Genomic DNA, 18,857 nt, shown 5'->3' on the forward strand with positions numbered 1-18,857 from the left:
TGCTTCGTACCAATTTTAACCTCAACACTTACTCATTTCCCATTTAAAATGTCAGAACTTAGTCACGCCCAGTTATCATCGTAATAAGGCGTCGCTCACTTAACGGTCTAACCACACTACAGGAGTTCATCTCAACAAACCGTGAAGAATAAACTCAAAATACAGTACTGTCATTGTTGAATAAAGTATTTTGTGATAGGTGGTTAAATTACTAACTAACATACTTAATTACTTACTTACTTACTATTCAAGTAGTACAACCTTCAAGCATAAAGCATGTTGGTCATTCCAACATACTGTACCACTCTACACAGTTAATATTGTGTGTTAAAACAGTAAAAGAAGAACTTCCTTTTTAGTTCTGTAGTAAAAATGTATTCCTGGCTCTCTCCAAAGTATAGGTTGTTCTTTCATCTGTAGTGTTGCAAAAAAATTTAGTGGAAGCACAACTTTGCACTCGTATGAGGGGAAGTGGAACTGACTGCTACTTCTTGTCTCTTAACTTCCCCAGCTTGACCTAAGTCTTGATTGTCAACATGCTGTATACAGTTCTGAAAAACAAAAACAAATGATCTGTAGCGTAGATGTAGTATAGGTGGGACCATTAGTGGGCCACAAAGGTTGTGACTCCTTTTTAGTCCAACCTACCTGGAGAAATAAATATAGTTTGTGGAATACCTACCTGGAGGAATAAGATAGTAATTTGTGATGTTGTGGAACACCTACCTGGAGAAATAAAAAGATAGTAATTTGTGGATGTTGTGGAACAACCTACGAGATAAAGATAGTTTTGTGGATATTAACACCTACCTGGAGAATAAAATATAAGTAATTTGTGGAAAACCTACCTGGAGAATAAATATAGTAATGTGGATGTTGTGGAACAACCTACCTGGAGGAATAAAGATAGTAATTTGTGGATGTTGATGGAACAACCTACTGGAGAAATAAAGATAGTAATTGTGGATGTTGTGAACAACCTACCTGAGAAATAAAGATAGTAATTTGTGGATGTTGTGAACAACCTACCTGGAAAATAAAGATAGTAATTGTGGATGTTGTGGAACAACCTACCTGGAGAATAAAGATAGTAATTGTGGATGTTGTGGAACAACCTACCTGGAGAAAATAAAGATAGTAATTTGTGATGTTGTGGAACAACCTACCTGGAGAATAAAGATAGTAATTTGTGGAGTTGTGGACAACCTACCTGAGGAATAAAGATAGTAATTTGTGGATGTTGTGGAACAACACCACTGGAAATAAAATAGTAATTGTGGATGTTGTGAACAACCTAACTGATAATAGTAATTTACCTTGTGAAAATACTAGAATTTGTGATTTGTGGAACAACCTACTGAGAAATAAAAATAGTAATTTGTGGATGTGTGGAACAACCTACCTGGAGATAAAGATATAATTGTGATGTTGTGGAACAACCTACCTGGTGTCACGTTCCTGACCTATTTCTGTTAGTTTGTTGTATGTGTTAGTTGGTCGACGTGAGTTTGGGTGGGCATTCTATGTTGTCTGTTTCTAATGTTGGTTTAAGGGTTTGCCTGGTATGGCTCTCATTAGAGGCAGGTTTGGCGTTCCTCTAATTGAGAGTCATATTTAGGTAGGTTGTTTCACAGTGTTCGTTGTGGGTGGTTGTCTCCTGTTTCATGTTTGTCGCACCATACGGGACTGTTCGGTATGTTTGCACATCGTCATTTTTGTGTAGTCTATTTTCCCTGTTCGTCGTCTTCGCGTTATTTGTAAGTTCGTATTGTTCAGGTCTGTCTATACATTTCGGTTTTGTTATTTTGTAGTTTATTCAGTCTAGGTCGTTTCTGTTTCATTGTTTGTCGTGTCTTTATTAAATGATGTATTCACAACCGCTGCGCCTTGGTTCAATCACTACTCCTCTCTTCGGTTGAAGAGGAGGAGGACTACCGTGTACGAACACCCACCAAAATACAGAACCAAGCAGCGGTGTAACGGAGAAGGAACAGCGCACGAAGCAGGATTTATGGTCTTGGGAGGAGATCATGAAGGAAAAGGACCATGGGCTAAAAGTGGAGGTGAATCGCCGCCCATGGAACAGCTGGAGGCCGCTCGCGAGAGCGGAGGAAACGGAGAGAGGAACCGGCATTATGAGGACTCGTCTAGCACGGAGCCGAAAAGCCCGAGATCAGACCCAAAAATTTCTTGGGGGGCACAACGAGGAGTGTGGCAAAGCCGGTGTAGGATACCTGAGCCAACTCCCCGTGCTTACGATGGAGTGAGAGGGCGTGGTACTGGTCAGACACCGTGTTATGCGGTAAGCGCACGGTCCCAGTACGCGTGCTTAGCCCAGTGCGGGCTATTCCACCTTGCAGCACGGGGAGGGCTAGGTTGGCATCGAGCCGGAGTCATGAAGCCGCCAACGCATCTGGCCCAGTGCGTCTCTCGGGCCGGCATACATGGCACCAGCCTTACAGATGGTGTCCCCGGTTCGCCAGCATAGCCAGTCGGGCTATTCCACCTCGCCGCACTGGCAGGCTACGGGCACCATTCACACCTGTAGGGTTGGGAGGCTCGTGCTCAAGAGCACGTGTCTCCTTCACGATCCGGTATACCCGGGCCACCTCCAAGTACCAGTCCACGGTGCAGCCCCCGCACCAGGCTGTCTCTCCGGTGTCTCTCTCCAGCTGCTCCCACCTGTCCAGCGCTGTCAGAGCTTCTCCTCTCCAGCGCAGCCAGTGCCATATACACGCACCAGGCTGTCTCTCCGTCTCCTCCCTACAGGTGTGCTCCGTCTGCCCAGCGGCGCCTGAGCTGCCCGTCTGCCCAGCGCGCGCTGAACTGCCCGTCTGCCCAGCGGCGCCTGAACTGCCGTCTGCCATGAGCTGCAAAGCCGCCCGTCTGCCATGAGCCTGCAAAGCCGCCCGTCGCCATGAGCCTGCAAAGCCGCCGTCTGCATGAGCCTACAACGTCCGCCAGACGAGCCAGAGCCGTCCGCCAGAGCCGATCAGCCAGAGCTTCCGTCCAGACTCGGATCAAGCAGAGCCTTCCGCAGACCGATCAGCAGAGCCTTCCGCCAGACCGGATCAGCCAGAGCTTCCGCCAGACCGGATCAGCCAGAGCCTTCCGCCAGACCGGATCAGCCGAGCCTTGCCAGACCGTACCAAGCTCCGCCAGACCGGATCAGCCAGAGGCCTTCGCCAGACCGGATCAGCCAGAGCCTTCCGCCAGACGGATCAGCCAGAGCCTCCGCCAGACGGATCAGCAGACCTCCAGCAGGACCTGCCAGAGCCGTCCAGCCAGGACCTGCCAGAGCCGTCCAGCCAGGCCTGCCAAGCCGTCCAGGGCAGACCTGCCAGAGCCGTCCAGCCAGGACCTGCAGAGCCGTCCAGCCAGAACCTGCCAGAGCCGGCCAGCCGGACCGCCAAGCCTCAGCCAGGACCTGCCAGAGCCTCAGCAGACCTGCCAGCCCACCAGGACTGCGAGTCCTCAGCCAGGACCTGCAGAGTCCTCAGCAGGACCTGCCAGATCCTAGCGCCTCAGAGTCCCTCAGCCGTGCGGTGCCCCTCAGCCCGGTGCTGCCCCTTATCCCGGTGCTGCCCTTCATTTAGGTGGTTTAGTTGGAGTGGTCATTGGGAGGGGATACAGAAGCAGGGAGTGACTATGGTGTGTGGACAGCCGTCCGGAGCCTGAGCCACCACCGTGGTCAGATGCCCACCCAGACCTCCTAGACTTTGTGCTGGTGCGCCCGGCGTTCGCACCTTAAGGGGGGTTATGTCACGTTCCTGACTATTTCTGTTAGTTTGTTGTATTGTTAGTTGGTTCAGGACGTGAGTTTTGGGTGGGCATTCTATGTTGTCTGCTTTCTATGTTGTTAAGGGTTGCCTGTATGGCTCTCACATTAGAGGCAGGTGTTTGGCGTTCCTCTAATTGAGAGTCATATTTAGGTAGGTTGTTTCACAGTGTTCGTTGTGGGTGTTGTCTCCTGTTCAGTGTTTGTCCACCATACGGACTGTTCGGTATGTTTGTACATCGTCATTTTGTGTAGTCTATTTTCCCTGTTCGTGCGTTCTTCGCGTTATTTGTAAGTTCGTATTGTTCAGGTCTGTCTAATACATTTCGGTTTTGTATTTTGTAGTTTATTCAAGTCTAGGTCGTTTTTCTGTCTTCATTGTTTTGTCGTGTCTTTATTAAATGATGTATTCACACCCGCTGCGCCTTGGTTCAATCACTACTCCTCCTCTTCGGTTAGAGAGGAGGAGGACTACCTTACACCTGGAGAAATAAATAGTAATTTGTGGATGTTGTGGAACAACCTACCAGGGATGAAATAAAGATAGTTTGTGGATGTTGTGAACAACCTACCTGGAGGAAAAAGATAGTAATTTGTGGATGTTGTGGAACAACCTACTGGAGAAAAAATACGTAATTTGTGGATGTTGGGAACAACCTACCAGGATAATTAAGATAGTAGTTTGTGGATGTTGTGGAACAACCTACCTGGAGGAATACAGATAGTAATGTGTGGATGTTGTGGAACAACCTACCTGGTGGAGAATAAAGATAGTAATTTGTGGAACAACCTACCTGGAGAAATAAAGATAGTAATTTTGAGTTGTGGAATAACTACCTCGAGAAATAAAGATAATAGATTTGTGGAACAACCTACCTGGAGAAATAAAGATAGTAATTTGTGGATGTTGTGGAACAACCTACTGGAGAAATAAAGATAGTAGTGATGTTGTGGAACAACCTACCTGGAGGATAAAATAATAATGTGATGTGTGAACAACTACCTGAGAAATAAATATAGTAGTTGTGATGTTGTGGAACAACCTACCTGAGAAATAAAGATAGTAATTTGTGGATGTTGTGGAACAACCTACCTGAGGAATAAAGATATAATGTTGATTTGTGGAACAACCTACCTGGAAGAAAAAGATAGTAGTTTTCGATGTTGTGGAACAACCTACCTGGAGAATAAAGATAGTAGTTTGTGGATGTTGTGGAACAACCTACCTGGAGAATAAAGATAGTAATTGTGGATGTTGTGGAACAACCTACCAGGTGAATAAAGACAGTAGTTTGTGGATGTTGTGGAACAACCTACCTGGAGAATAAATATAGTAATTTGTGGATGTGGAACAACCTACCTGAGAGGAATAAAGATAGTAATTTGTGGATTGTGTGAAAACCACCTGGGAGATAAATATATTTTTTTTAAATAAAGATAGTAATTTGTGGATGTTGTGGAACAACCTACCTGGAGGAATAAAGATAGTAATGTGTGGATGTTGTGGAACAACCTACCTGGAGAAATAAAGATAGTAATGTGTGGATGTTGTGGAACAACCTACCCGGATGAATTAAGATAGTAGTTTGTGGATGTTTTGGAACAGGAAATAGTCATGCCCAGATAGATAAAAATGCTCTTGTATGTTGATATTGTTTGCTGGTACTCGGTGTCAGTGTAATATCCATTTTTTATTTGAAAAATAACTTACATAAATCTCTGTACTCAACCATACTTCACCAAGACATAGCCTTGGCATAAACACATTGCACTAAAACAAAAGAAAGAAAAGGCATTCAAAAGGGTAAATAACATATGTCTTTGTCATCATGTGAGACAATATTCCTATTCCAAAATATTCTATTAATCTATTTGAGTTTGCTTGTTTTATTCAAATGTCTAATATGTACAATGTAAATCCAAACTGAAAGTATATAGCTTGTTATAGCATCAAGATATTGGATGYACATTAGAATGTATAGGTTTAACATGGAAAAGGAATAATGTCTCCGTTTATTTTCATTCAGACATAACTGTAAGATTCATATACCTCCCATACACAAGAAGCATTTATAATTACTAAAAATAAAAAATAAACTGGTCTTGGCTTGTAAATAAACAAATAAAAATATATGAAATTAATTTTATTTTCACAAAAACAAAAAAACTAAATTCATATAGTGTGGCAACATCCCATGTTGTTTGACCTTGTGTTCTGCTCATCCTCACAAACAGTGCTTGAACTACACAGCAATATACAGTACATAAGTTGTATGTTTGCTGCTTCTTGCTTGGATATAAATATCCTTCTTGCTGTACCAATACAGATTATTTTTGCATGTTAGTTAATTAACAATACTGAAATAAAATACACTCGCAACCATAACTTTTTTTATCAATCTCCAATGAATATAAAATATTTTTCCTTGTCATTCTTTTTGAAAAAGTGGAAATAAAATATGATCTAGGGGTTAGTGGAATGTTTTGTTAAAACGTTTTAATAGTTTGGCCATGAAAGTAACTAATTAATTTTCTGTAGAATTCAATTGAAGGTGAGGGGGYAAAAGTAACGAAGTTGACATGCACTGTACAAGAAACTGCAAAAATCCCAAATATCCTCTTTAACAAAACATGCTGAGTTACTTTAAGGTGTGCCCAAGCCATGTTGCAGAAAATCCTTTACAACATGCTTGTTAAACAAATCCCCAAAAAAGACATATTGAAACGATACAGAGCTGTAAAAGAACCAACAGTCCTGAAACTCTGGACAATATCAGGGGGATGCCCTGGGACAAGGGAGAYAAAGAGACGTGTACAATTTGCACATAATGTTTATCTTTATAAGGCTTGTAAACCTTTACAATGAAATAAATAATTTACATTTATTTTCATCATCACTTTGTCACATAAACAGTTTTTTTTTGATAAATAACTCCAAAACTTTTATTTTAGTTTCTCTTACTGTATTTGCCAAACACAGACTTATGTTATGGATGGTCTTAAGAATGATAAACAATGTGTCTTTTTTAATCACGCTGTTCATTCACTCCCTTTGAAAAACCATGCCACTAGTGAAATGTTATATTTAAAAATAATATAAAATTGTTGAAAATGGCTGATCTGTTTTTAGTTTTTCGTGCATCTTTTTTGCAAGTCGCAGCCTCAAGAAAATAACTTTCTTTTTTTTTCAGCTAAATTTTGTCATGCAAAAAAATCTTTTTTTTTAATCTTCATTTAAATGTCATACAATATATCAACAAGAATTATAATGTTATGTCATAAAAGTTAGTCTTTTGTGGGTTCTGATCAATAGATTCTGGAGTGTCGATAGTACAGTAGCCACTTCTGTATGCCTTTAGTAACTTTAGTATTGTCTCTCTTGCGTGTGATCTACTACCACAGCTATTTTCACGTAGGGCCTCATATTCAGAGTTTAGCTTTAGTTGGGACACCCCACCTCTCCAATTGCAATGATCCTCATAGTTCCATTTCCACATCAGCTAGGTCTGTTGGCTGGCGTGACCAAGCTTCTGGACAGGACAACACTGTCAGTCCCCCCAAGTACATCGACAATAAAACAAACAAAAACAAAAACATTAATTATAAACAAAAACATGGATTTTTCATTCGAAAAGGGCTTCTGTAGAACTCATCGAGCGGGTTCCCAGTCCGACCCCATGGCTTAAGATTGGATGAAAACCTGGAATCGCTCGATTTAGAGACAATCCTCGTGCTAAGGAGTCCGTTACGGCCTTCTAATCCGAGCTGGCGCTCCAACCCGGCCGAGGAGCGACGCTCGCTACGCACAATGTGTGCGACATTTTCTCAAAACACAGGATCACGTTTGCACCCCTAGAAACAGGCTCAGAAGACACAACATTCAAGCATGCAGTGTAACCGGGGGCGTGACCTTCTGTCGCAGCATGTTTAACCTCAGCACTGGGTGCTGCTGCTACAACAATGCTTTCAGTCCACACACTGCTATGACCGGCTATCCAATGACGTTTGGGAAGCTCTTCTTGTCAAGGGGGCCAGGGTAGGGTCCACCAATGAGGAAGGAGGAAAGAGCTTGAACCAGCCAATCACCATGTTAGACAGGTCCAGCTCATCTAAAAGTATCTGAACTGCTCCCATAAAGGATTTATGGTCCATGCGTCCGTAGTCTCCCCATACGATGATCTGTGGAGAAGAGGGTTCATTAGACATGTTATTATAATATTTTAGATGCCTGCATTTGTTTAGAAATGATGTGTGAACTGTGAAGTATTTATCAAGGCCTTGTAGAACGTAGAAGTTTACCTGTAGAACTTTCCCTCCAGGAGCCTCTTCGAACGGCAGTTGCTGCTGGTAAAGGGGATCCAAGGTTTTTCTTGCTACTTTTGTTTTCTTTTTGGCTATGCAGGCTCCGTTTTCCAAAAGATACACTTTTACATATGGTGCTATGAAGAGAGAGAGAGACAGAATAGTTACAATACTATTGGCAGCATTGTCAGTTGGTTCAAGCTCTGGTTACCGTAGTGACCAGTTGGTACTAGCATGAAGTTCGGGGCTGTGGGTTCWATTCTATTCTACTCACATACAGGATACAAAAAATGTATGTGCTCACGGTACTGTAAGTAGCTTTGGATATATGTGTCTGCTAAATAGCATATATTAATATATTATACATCACGTAGTAAATTACCTGGCAGTGCCTTGGAACCTGGTTTTCCCACAAGGCCACGGGCTCGGATCACTTCCACRTCCAGCGCTCCTTTCTTGTCCACGATTCCAATCTGGATGTCACCTGAACAACACACACCACAGCCAACACAATGTCAACACRCCATTCACACAATACAGATATCCCTTCCGTATGGGATGGGGTCGCTAAAGGCATCTTGACACGTAAATCAAATATATAATTCATTAATTCACTCAGAATCTCTTGACAGAACATTGTTCCAGGAATCTGATCCACCCACCCATGGGTGGTGTAGCTAGCGTCTGTCGTCCAACCAGCTGGGCTGGGCCTAGTCCATCCAGGAAGTCAGAGAACTGGGCGTCGGAGGACAGCCTAACACCAGGGAAGATCAGGCTGGAACGGAAGGGAGAGATGACACAGGTAACTATGGAGACTAAAGAAGAAGACCTCAAAGCTTGAACTTGCTTATTTAGWGTTGGCAASATCCAAAAAAACACAGGAAATTCAAATGAGCACCCCAAACCTACATTTGACCTATTGATGACTTCAATGAGACTTCTCGTAATAAGTGAAAATGCTATGTCTACAATTAACCTACGCATACCAATGTGATAATGTACATTGGGGGGATGTAACATTATCACATTGGTATGCGTTAGACTTCACTTACTTTCCCTCTGAGCTGTAGCTGTTCATGCTGCCGTCGGTGGACTCTCTGCTGGCCTGCCGAGTCATCCTGCTCCTCATCTCTACGGCCAAGCCCGTCTCTGTGCTCCTCTGCACGGTGCTYCGAAGCTTCTTCCCACCGGCTTCTGGACAGAACAGAGGGACAGAGRGGGAGAAAGAGATAGAGCGAGGGAAAGAGAGAGAGGGGGAAAGAGAGAGGGAAAGAGAGAGCAGGGGGGAGAAATAGTTAATACATTGCTCTCAAGTGTGTGCTTTGCTTTCGAATTACATGCAGTAGGTTATTGTAGACATAGCATTTTCACTTATTACGAGAAGTCTCATTGAAGTCATCAACAGGAAGATCACACTTCCACTCTATGGCAATTCTACCAACATCATGCACCCTATTCTCAGAGCACTGCAACTTCCATGTGATCATTTAGCAAAGAGATATATTAAACATAAAGTGCCATATTACAGTATCTACAGAAATATTTTTTTTAAACAGTTGTGTGCGCGTACGTGTGTGCGTGTGTGTACATGTGCGTGTGTGTGTATGTGTGTTCGTGTATGAATGGGCTAAACAGAAGAAGACCATGTACATCCCTCTTCCTGCCATGCCAGAGCACCGGCTGCCTGCTCTGCAGGGTTCTTGCTCTAGCTTAGAGTCTCTCTCTCTCTCTCTCTCTCTCTTTCTCTCCCCCCTCCATCCCTCTGTTCCACCTAGGACCGTTCAGTGTCTGGCCTCCCACAACTGATACAAGGTGACAGCTGACCGCCCCCATTAGACTCGCTGAACATCTCCAGTCTATGTGACAGCAGGCCCTGTGTAGGGCACATGGCCAGGACGTGGCTGGAGCTGTGTGGGGCCTGAATGGCATTCTTTGCAAACTACCAAGGAGGGCCAGGAGAGGGATATACTGGAGGTAACTGMAGGAGCAGGTACTGGTACTAGTCAGCCACTGCAGAGCTCTACACAAGTCACATGACAGGGCTTTTAGCAGAGAACTAAAGAAACAAAATGGCCGTTCCTTCAAATACAAAAATGCATACGGGGTACACCGGACTAATTAAAAGTGTCAAATGGTAAAAGGTGAACTAATGGGTCTGTCTTGTCTCTCAGTAAGGAATGCAGGAAGCAGAGTTATTGAGTTCTAGCAGTGTTATTGTTTAACTCTGAGGATAACCAGGGTAAAGAGAACGAATGTAAAGAGAGCTAATTTATGTGTCAGACATGACCACTGGACACACACTGTCAGGGAATGCACGTCAACATAGAGAGTGAATGTTCCTACATAGAGAGTGGTTCTGCTTTATCACAGGAACAACCTTTCTGAGGGCAACACACATGGACTTCTTACAGTTTGAAGACCGCTCAACAATTCCCCATACTCTGTGTTCAAATAAACTGCAAGTAATCTGGCATATATTCATATTGTCCTTAATGCAATTTCCCTCTCTGTAACTTAGAATGTCTGTGTGTGATTCCAAACGCCTTAATTATACTCTGGCTACTGTCCCTGCCTGCAGCTTCTCTCACTTCCTGTCTGCCTGCCTGCCTGTCTCCCATCCACAGGAAGTACAGACTCTTAGAATCAGAGGAAGATAAGCCTTTATTACTCAGGCAGGCCCTCACTGCTGGGGCCAGAACCCTGGCATCCCAGCTATTCAATGACATCCGCCTCCTCATCCTCTCCTCAGCATTGACAAAGCAAACTGGATTCAGAGAAGCTGACAGTGACGTCTAAAGGCATCTAAAGAGCTGCCAGTGTGACAGACAGTCAGGCTCCCGCCATGCAGCAACCACCTAAACACAATCAATGAGCGATGTGCTGAATGATCAGCTGAATGAATCAATGAACATTCATTCAGCTGAATCAAAGCTAAGATCAACCTGATCACTGTATGTACTGCGGTTAGCATGCATATGGTTGTATCTGAGGTCATTGTGGATGACAATACTAATAAAGGAGGAGAAGCTAATCTATGAAATCGCTTTTTAATGGCCAGCCAACTGTTTTTAATGATGCAGTTTATACCTCATTGGAGTAATGCTGAATAACGGTGTGTGATTATGATGAGACTGTAGGTGCCATGAGCCAGGCCACACACACTCATACACACACATACACACACTCACACACACACACACACACACAGGCTTTGCGGTTGTCATGGTTTGTTATTAAGGTAGAGTATTAAAAAGATTACGTAGTGGATTTTGTAAAGCTCACCCAGACAGATATATTCAGTCAAATTAAGCTACTACCATTGAAAGTGCGTTCCATACACATCATTAAACTCCATATCCCACTAAAAGGGAAAACAATATAGAAAAATATGTATTCTGGAAAGAGATAAGGATCTGTGAAAGACAGAAAAAAATTAGAATCATTCAGAAAATGCTGCAGTGCATCCAGCCCTAGCCGTGAAACACTCCTCAACGAAAATGCGTCACTCTGGAGTGGTAGAGATATATGGGCTCTGGGGAAATGGGGAAATCATACAATGTAATTTTCCCAGAGCCCATCTAGATGCTAGAACAAAACCTTCATTTGAGGAGCTATTCTCTGCTGGAGTCCTYCAATACTCTAAGATACTGTCTTCACGCAACATAAACTACACATCAGACTCACCTGCAGTGTGACTTCCGTGCAATCAAATGACTGTTTACAAACATCATCAGTACAGTGTCATCTGGGAGAAATGTTTATGAACAGCAACTTGATTGGACACACATTTCGGGTCGACTACTCTAGTACCTTTAACTCCAGGTAAGGAAGCATTAAAGTCAGTGTCTACCCAGAAAGAGGATTGAGATGGAGGGGGCTGGAGACATTTCTACRGTATTATCTCAACATTCCAGTGGATCATGTCTATTTCAGAGGAGTCTATTAAAGTCTATTTATAGGAGGAGGGTAATACAATCCCCCTAACCCAGCTAACACAAGCACAGCTAATACAATCCCCCTAACCCAGCTAATACAATCCCCCTAACCTAGTTTTATGAAAACATCCTATCTGGATTATCAAACATATTCTCAACACCCACTCAGAAATAAAACAGCTATAAACACACACACTAGACACTAGAGACGAGGTCAACACAATATCTAAATCTATTCTACCGCCCACACCAAAACAAATAGTGATTCATTCCAATCGGYACAAGACAAGCATGCTTGCCATTGGTAAGTGAAGTCGATGAGGGAGCCAGACAGTGTTTCAGAATAGAACATCACATCTAAAGCAGTAGCCAARGACACGAACAGGGAAGTAGCTACTCAAGAAGCCTCTCCAAAAACACACTGAGCATGCCCATCCACCAGCAACACAGTACTGTACCACAGCTAATACTACAACAGCCTCCACCCTCCCTGTGCTCCCTCTCCCCCTTCAGGTCATCAGTCAACCATCAGTCCATCCCTCCCTCTCCTCTATCCCCCACTCCCTCTCCATCTCTCTCCACCCCTCCAGCCCATCCCTCTGCTCCCTCTCTCCCCCCTCAGCTCCTGCCTCTCTCCCCCCTCAGCTCCTGCCTCTCTCCCTCCAGCAGCAGCAGAAGCTGTGTGTGTCTGCCTCAGTGTCCCAGGGTTAGAGCCATCTCGTCTTACCTCCGTCCTCCTCGTCGAAAGAGTTCATGCAGGGGAAGTAGTTGGCCAGCGCCTCGAACGACGCAGACAGGCTCATCTTGCTCTGGGAACGCTGCATGCGCACCCCGGACCCCGGGGCGCCAGCCGCTGCAGTGGCATCATGCCCCTGCCTACCCATGGTCACTGATCACCCACTGATCACCCACTGATCACCTGAGTCAAGTCGCCTTCTGGCAGAGGTTACAGGTCTCCAGACAGCTCTACCGTGCACCGAGAGGATAACTGAAGAACTGGTTGAACGCTGAAGCCCAAGAGCAGACTGTGGTGCTGTAGTAGCAGAATGGCTCTCTGATGTAGCTCTTTGTGTTGTCTCCCTGTGCTGCGTAGAGTGAGACTGGGTCGAGAAAGAGCTTGCTTGATTCTCTACTCCGTGTTAGTGCTCTGTGCTCTGTGCCTGCTACTCAGCTCCTCTCCCCCCCTCTCCTCTTCTAAAGCAATTGGGAGAAGGAGAGGGGGGGCAAACTGCATCCTCCTCAGCCAATCAGAGGGCTCGCTGCTCAGGCGCACCTCGGCTGCCTCTCCAGGCAAAGGAGCTCTACCCAGAGATACGACTCACTGAACCTCACTAGCTCCTCTCTCTCTCGCACACATGCACGGATGCACAAACACACACACACATGCATGCACAAACACACATACACACAAACGCAAAGACACAGAGGTCCCTGTGACAGCCAGCCATTAGGGGCATAAACAACCCTGAACAGCTACAGAGGGGGGTGTTGGCCACATGCCGGTCACTCACAGTTCACGTGATAGATCTCCATCCCTCTCCCACCCCCAGTCCCCAGCAGCGCAGTTCTCTTCAGTGTTTTTCCACCAAAGATTGCAGCAAATCCTATCCCATTCTCTGTTCAGCTATCCCATTCTCTGTTCACATACCCATGAATCATCAGTACAGTGGCTCTGAAATGATTGCCATTATCGAAGGAGAATTCACTTGAGCTAGTTCAAATTTACCATCTGTTAAAATCTCACGAAATGGCTGTCAACCGAATTCTTGTCTTTGAGACATCACTTCCTTCAACATCATTTCAAGCACCTACGCTACAACATTGACTGTTTGAATTAGTCGCCATAAACACTGCAGAGTTCATTATGGCCACCTCTGGCATCTCTCTCTTCAACCTGAGGCAACAGACATCCTCTAAACAGCTCACTTCAGTACTGGGAGTGTGTGTGCTTGGACCAGTTTGGACCAGCTTGGACCATCCAGTCAGAACCACTTCAGTCCAGATCTCACAGGTGGTTCCTAAGACCCTTTACAAAGTTTCTGAGCACAGTAAAATTAGATTGGAATGGCATGTGGGAGAGATGCCCTCTATACCAATCTAGGACATCAGGCTTGGTGAAGAGAGAGACAAAGTGTCTGTAGAGGCAGTTTACCACTGAAACAACAGACAGCTAAATTGWGCTGTTTTAACTATCTTGTCAGAAAATCAACTGCTGTGCTTTTTCTCAGCGAAACTGGCGGAATAGACACAGTACTGGCCAATTACTGAACAGTCCCTCACTGGGAATAAAAGTCCTCACTAAGAGAAACACTGCAACCTATTTCCACCAAACAAAATCGCCCAATTTCCCCTTTTGTCCATTGAATGACATGTTCTCATCTAGGTCAGATGAACAAGTAAAGGAAATTAGACAGAAGAGAAGAACACCGTCTGAACCAYRTGGGTCATTTTAATGCGTCATCTGACTGTAGCAGTRTGGAATATGACAATGATTCGACCAGACTGAGAGTTAAACATGCGTACTAAACTCTTTTGACTTTCGTGTAAATCCTGAATTGTTCTTAATGGGAGACATTTACCTTTTTAAGTGCACTAAAGTCAGAATACAACTCATTGTGTATTAATGAGGATCCTGCTAACACCTCCTCCTACGTATCACAACCATCAGACACACACCATTAACTTTGAGGTAGGTGATATGGCTGTGAGAGCCAGAGGCTTAATGTTTTGGAGTGGCACCAATAATTATTGGATCATTATAATGAGTGAGGTCACACTAACAAGCCAAAAGTACGTGCATCTTTATATTGCTGGACTATTCATTACAGAGTGTGACACACTCATCACTACAGGAAGAAGACAGAAGATAGCGATAAGTGCAGTTTGTTAAATAGCCTTGTCACTTGACATGGCAGAGGGTGATGTGTTCTGTTGGTCTCAGAGCTCTAGTAATCTACTGAATGCTTGGCTGACCCCTGACCCCTGTTCCARTAGTTCTATAGAACGAAGAATACCCAACTACATTGTATATGTTTCAAAGAGTAAAGGACTTGCAGAGAGGTAGATTACTACAGCACATGTCATTGAAAGCATCAGAGGACACTTATTCTTCCCTGTAAAGAATCCTTCAACCATGAGGTTGGTGTGGGGATTATGACAGGTCTGACATGTCTAAATGTAAAATATTCACCTGAGTGGCAGATTGTAAGAGATGCATCAGATTGGAGCTGATATATAAACATTATAAGTAACCCACAAACAAGGTCTTAGTGTGAAGAAATATCTACAGGATATAGATACACAGCTTTGARATGTCTTTACCTAGCAACGTACATGTACAATTGCCATAACAACCCAGAGCTACTGTAAAACAAGGGTGTGTGTCACGGCCGTCGTCWYGGTGGAAATGACCGGACCAAGGTGCAGCGTGGTGAGCGTACATTTTCTTTTATTTATTTACAAAACAAGAAACAAAGAAACGACCGTGAAGCTTACTAGGGCTATAGTGCCACTAACAAAGTCAACTACCCACAAAATACAAAGGAAAAAAGCTGACTAAGTATGATTCCCAATCAGGGACAACGATAGACAGCTGTCCCTGATTAAGAACCATACCGGCCAAAACATAGAAATACAAAACATAGATAAAGAAACTAGAATGCCCACCCTAGTCCCACCCTGGCCTAACCAAAATAGAGAATAAAAGCCTCTCTATGGCCAGGGCGTGACAGTACCCCCCCCCAAAGGTATGGACTCCGGCCGCAAAACCTGACTCTAAAGGGGAGGGTCCGGGTGGGCATCTTTTCACGGCGGAGGCCCCGGTGCGGGACGTAGACCCCGCTCAACCCTGGCCCCCCACTTTGGTGGCACCTCTGGTGCGGGGACCCTCGTCGCCGACCCGGACTGGGGACCCTCGCCGCAGGTCCGGACTGGGGACCGGGCAAGCCCCGGACTGGGGGACCGTCGCCGGAGGGCTCTGGACTGGGACCGTGGAGGCAGGCACAGGTCGAACCGGGCTTTGGGGGAGCACTAGAGATCTGGTGCTTAGACCTTGCACCGCTCCTCTTGGCTGAATGCCCACTTTAGCCCGGCACGTACGGAGCGCAGGCATAGGACGAACCGGGCTGTCACAAACGCACCAGAGACACAGTGCGCAGAGCCGGCGCAAGACTCACCGGGCTGTGGAGGCCACTGGGGGTCTGGAGCGTAGAGCTGGCACAAGACGTGCAGGGCTGGGGAGGGCACAGGGGGCCTGGTGCGTGGGGCTGGCACAGTCTTCACCAGACGGCTAGCACGCCCTCAGGACGAGTATGAAGAGCTGACTCAGGTGACATTACCCTAAGGACACGCTCCGTAGGGTGAATGTCGTGCCCATGCACCAACACAGCAGCTCTCTCCTAACTCTCTCCTCAATCTCCCCATCAACTCCTTAATGTCTCTGCTTCACTCCCCTCCAAGTTCACCATCTTCTCCCCGACTGGCTCTGGTTCCAACCTCGGCTCCGCCGACCATCCCTGTGCGCCCCCCCCCCCCCAAAGAATATGTTTTGGGGCTGCTCTCCTGGCCACGCTGCTTGGTCCTTTGGTGTGGGTAGTTCTGTCACGGCCGTCTCGTAGGTGGAAATGACCGGACCAAGGTGCAGCGTGGTGAGCGTACATTTTCTTTTATTTAGAATGTCGCCAACAAAACAAGAAACAAAGAAACGACCGTGAAGCTTTCTAGGGCTATAGTGCCACTAACAAAGTATACTACCCACAAAATACAAAGGAAAAAAAGCTGCCTAAGTATGATTCCCAATCAGAGACAACGATAGACAGCTGTCCCTGATTGAGAACCATACCCGGCCAAAACATAGAAATATAAAACATAGAAATAAAGAAACTAGAATGCCCACCCTAGTCACACCCTGGCCTAACCAAAATAGAGAATAAAAGCCTCTCTATGGCCAGGGCGTGACAGTGTGAACGATTCAGAGGAATGGTCCAGACGTTCTGGGATGTGGAATGGTACGTGTCTCACTGACCACGTGACTGTGATTGGCATTCAACGAAAACAACACGTTGTGCAAGTGCCATGTGCCACAACTTTTTCACCTTTGGTGTAGCCAACCCTCCTCCTTCCATCCAACCAAGGATCAGTCCCAAGAGATGACGTAAAGACCAATGACCAAGGTGTTGAATACAATGCACAGACTCGTCTGAAGAAAATTAGGTTGATTACATAGCCAGCTGGTTTATTTCCCACATGTCTGTCTGTGTAGATCTGGSGTCCACAAATAGAGTGCACTTCACACTCCTTTCAGAGGACAAAAAGTAAATAAATGAAAGCTAGGGGCTGAAATCTCATTAATTGTCAAATATACTGCACATGAGTAAGAAAAGGTCTCTCTTTATTGAATTAATTCATATTAATTAATGCAGCAAGTTAAAAGTCGGCCATTAGTATAAAGCATAGAAGGTCATTTCAACGATTTTATATGACAGCTGGTGAAGAAACTAACTGTGCTCTATATTATCTTCATTTCTGTATTCAGTTCTCTGTCTAACACTTCCTAAGGAAACAGAGCATTAAAGCTCCACTGATCAATTAGTCTACAGTTGAGGTCTATGGCCCTAAAGTAGATGCTCACAGACTTGGGTCAAAAACAGAACATATGTGAAATACTTTCAAATACTTGGTCTTTGTTTGATTTTGTTTGCCTGGTACAATGGAACCAATGATATATTGTACACTTCAAATCAAGTGCACCTGYAACACTTTCAATATGCATTCTGACCGTGGTCTAGATATCCATAGACCTTCTACCTTATAAGACTGTACAGCAATGACCACCTCAACATCTTTGACTCTTTCCCAACAACGTGTACAACTGTTTTTCAGATGTATTAGTCATTGCTTCACAGACAGAGATGTCTTCTATTACGATCAAAACAGCAAAAAGACGACAGATAGTCGGGAAAATAATAGCACCTCACACAACGGGAATCCCAAGAACGCTACTCATCAGATGATAACAGCAAGGCCGGGGCATAATCACCCTGAAGTGACGCCAACATAATACCCTGAAGTGACGCGGTGGTGAGCAGCAACATAATCACCCTGAAGTGACGCGGGTGGTGAGCAGCAACATAATCCCCTGAAGTGACGCGGGTTGGTGAGCAGCACATAATCACCCTGAAGTGACGCGGTGGTGAGCAGCAACATAATCACCCTGAAGTGACGCGGTGTGAGCAGCAACATAATCACCCTGAAGTGACGCGGGTGGTGAAGCAGCAACATAATCACCTGAAGTGACGCGGGTGGTGAGAGCAAACTAATACCCTGAAGTGACGCGGGTGGTGAGCAGCAACATAATACCCTGAAGTGACGCGGGTGGTGAGCAGCAACATAATAACCCTGAAGTGACGCGGGTGGCGAGCAGCAACATAATCACCTGAAGTGACGCGGGTGGTGAGCAGCAACATAATAACCCTGAAGTGACGCGGGTGGTGAGCAGCAACATAATACCCTGAAGTGACGCGGGTGGTGAGCAGCAACATAATAACCCTGAAGTGACGCGGTGGTGAGCAGCAACATAATCCCTGAAGTGACGCGGGTGGTGAGCAGAACATAATCACCTGAAGTGACGCGGGTGGTGAGCCCAACATAATCACCCTGAAGTGACGCGGGTGGTGAGCAGCAACATAATCACCTGAAGTGACGCGGGTGGTGAGCAGCACATAAAGACTCAAAGACTGGTTGGTGTTTGGGGAAGAACGTGTGGGATTGATGGAGCAGGGTGGACCAAGCGTTGACAGAGAAACAGAACAGTCAGCTGCAGAGTGTAAACAAGCCTAATGGAG

At 45.2% G+C, this 18,857-nt stretch overlaps 1 protein-coding gene across 5 annotated transcripts in view; it reads right to left on the reverse strand.

Moving 5' to 3' along the window:
* Positions 1-7,258: 7,258 nt before the first annotated feature.
* Positions 7,259-18,857, reverse strand: part of LOC111964950 (regulating synaptic membrane exocytosis protein 4-like) — an 85,247-nt gene continuing 73,648 nt past the window's right edge. Inside the window, exons 1-6 of one of the 5 annotated variants that reach the window (XM_023988845.2) lie at positions 12,743-13,528; positions 9,133-9,271; positions 8,743-8,855; positions 8,463-8,564; positions 8,078-8,217; positions 7,262-7,957 (exon numbers count right to left, since the gene is read on the reverse strand). In XM_023988845.2, the coding sequence (XP_023844613.1) occupies positions 7,760-7,957; positions 8,078-8,217; positions 8,463-8,564; positions 8,743-8,855; positions 9,133-9,271; positions 12,743-12,899 (849 nt within the window). In that variant the 5' untranslated portion in view covers positions 12,900-13,528 and the 3' untranslated portion in view covers positions 7,262-7,759. Of the gene's footprint in view, positions 7,958-8,077; positions 8,218-8,462; positions 8,565-8,742; positions 8,856-9,132; positions 9,275-12,742; positions 13,529-18,857 lie in introns of those variants that run through there. The other 4 variants (XM_023988844.2, XM_070443930.1, XM_023988842.2 and 1 more) reach the window with 4 other exon arrangements.

The sequence above is a fragment of the Salvelinus sp. IW2-2015 genome, linkage group LG6.1 (genome assembly GCF_002910315.2).
Source record: "Salvelinus sp. IW2-2015 linkage group LG6.1, ASM291031v2, whole genome shotgun sequence".
In the NCBI taxonomy this organism is placed as follows: Eukaryota; Metazoa; Chordata; class Actinopteri; order Salmoniformes; family Salmonidae; genus Salvelinus; species Salvelinus sp. IW2-2015.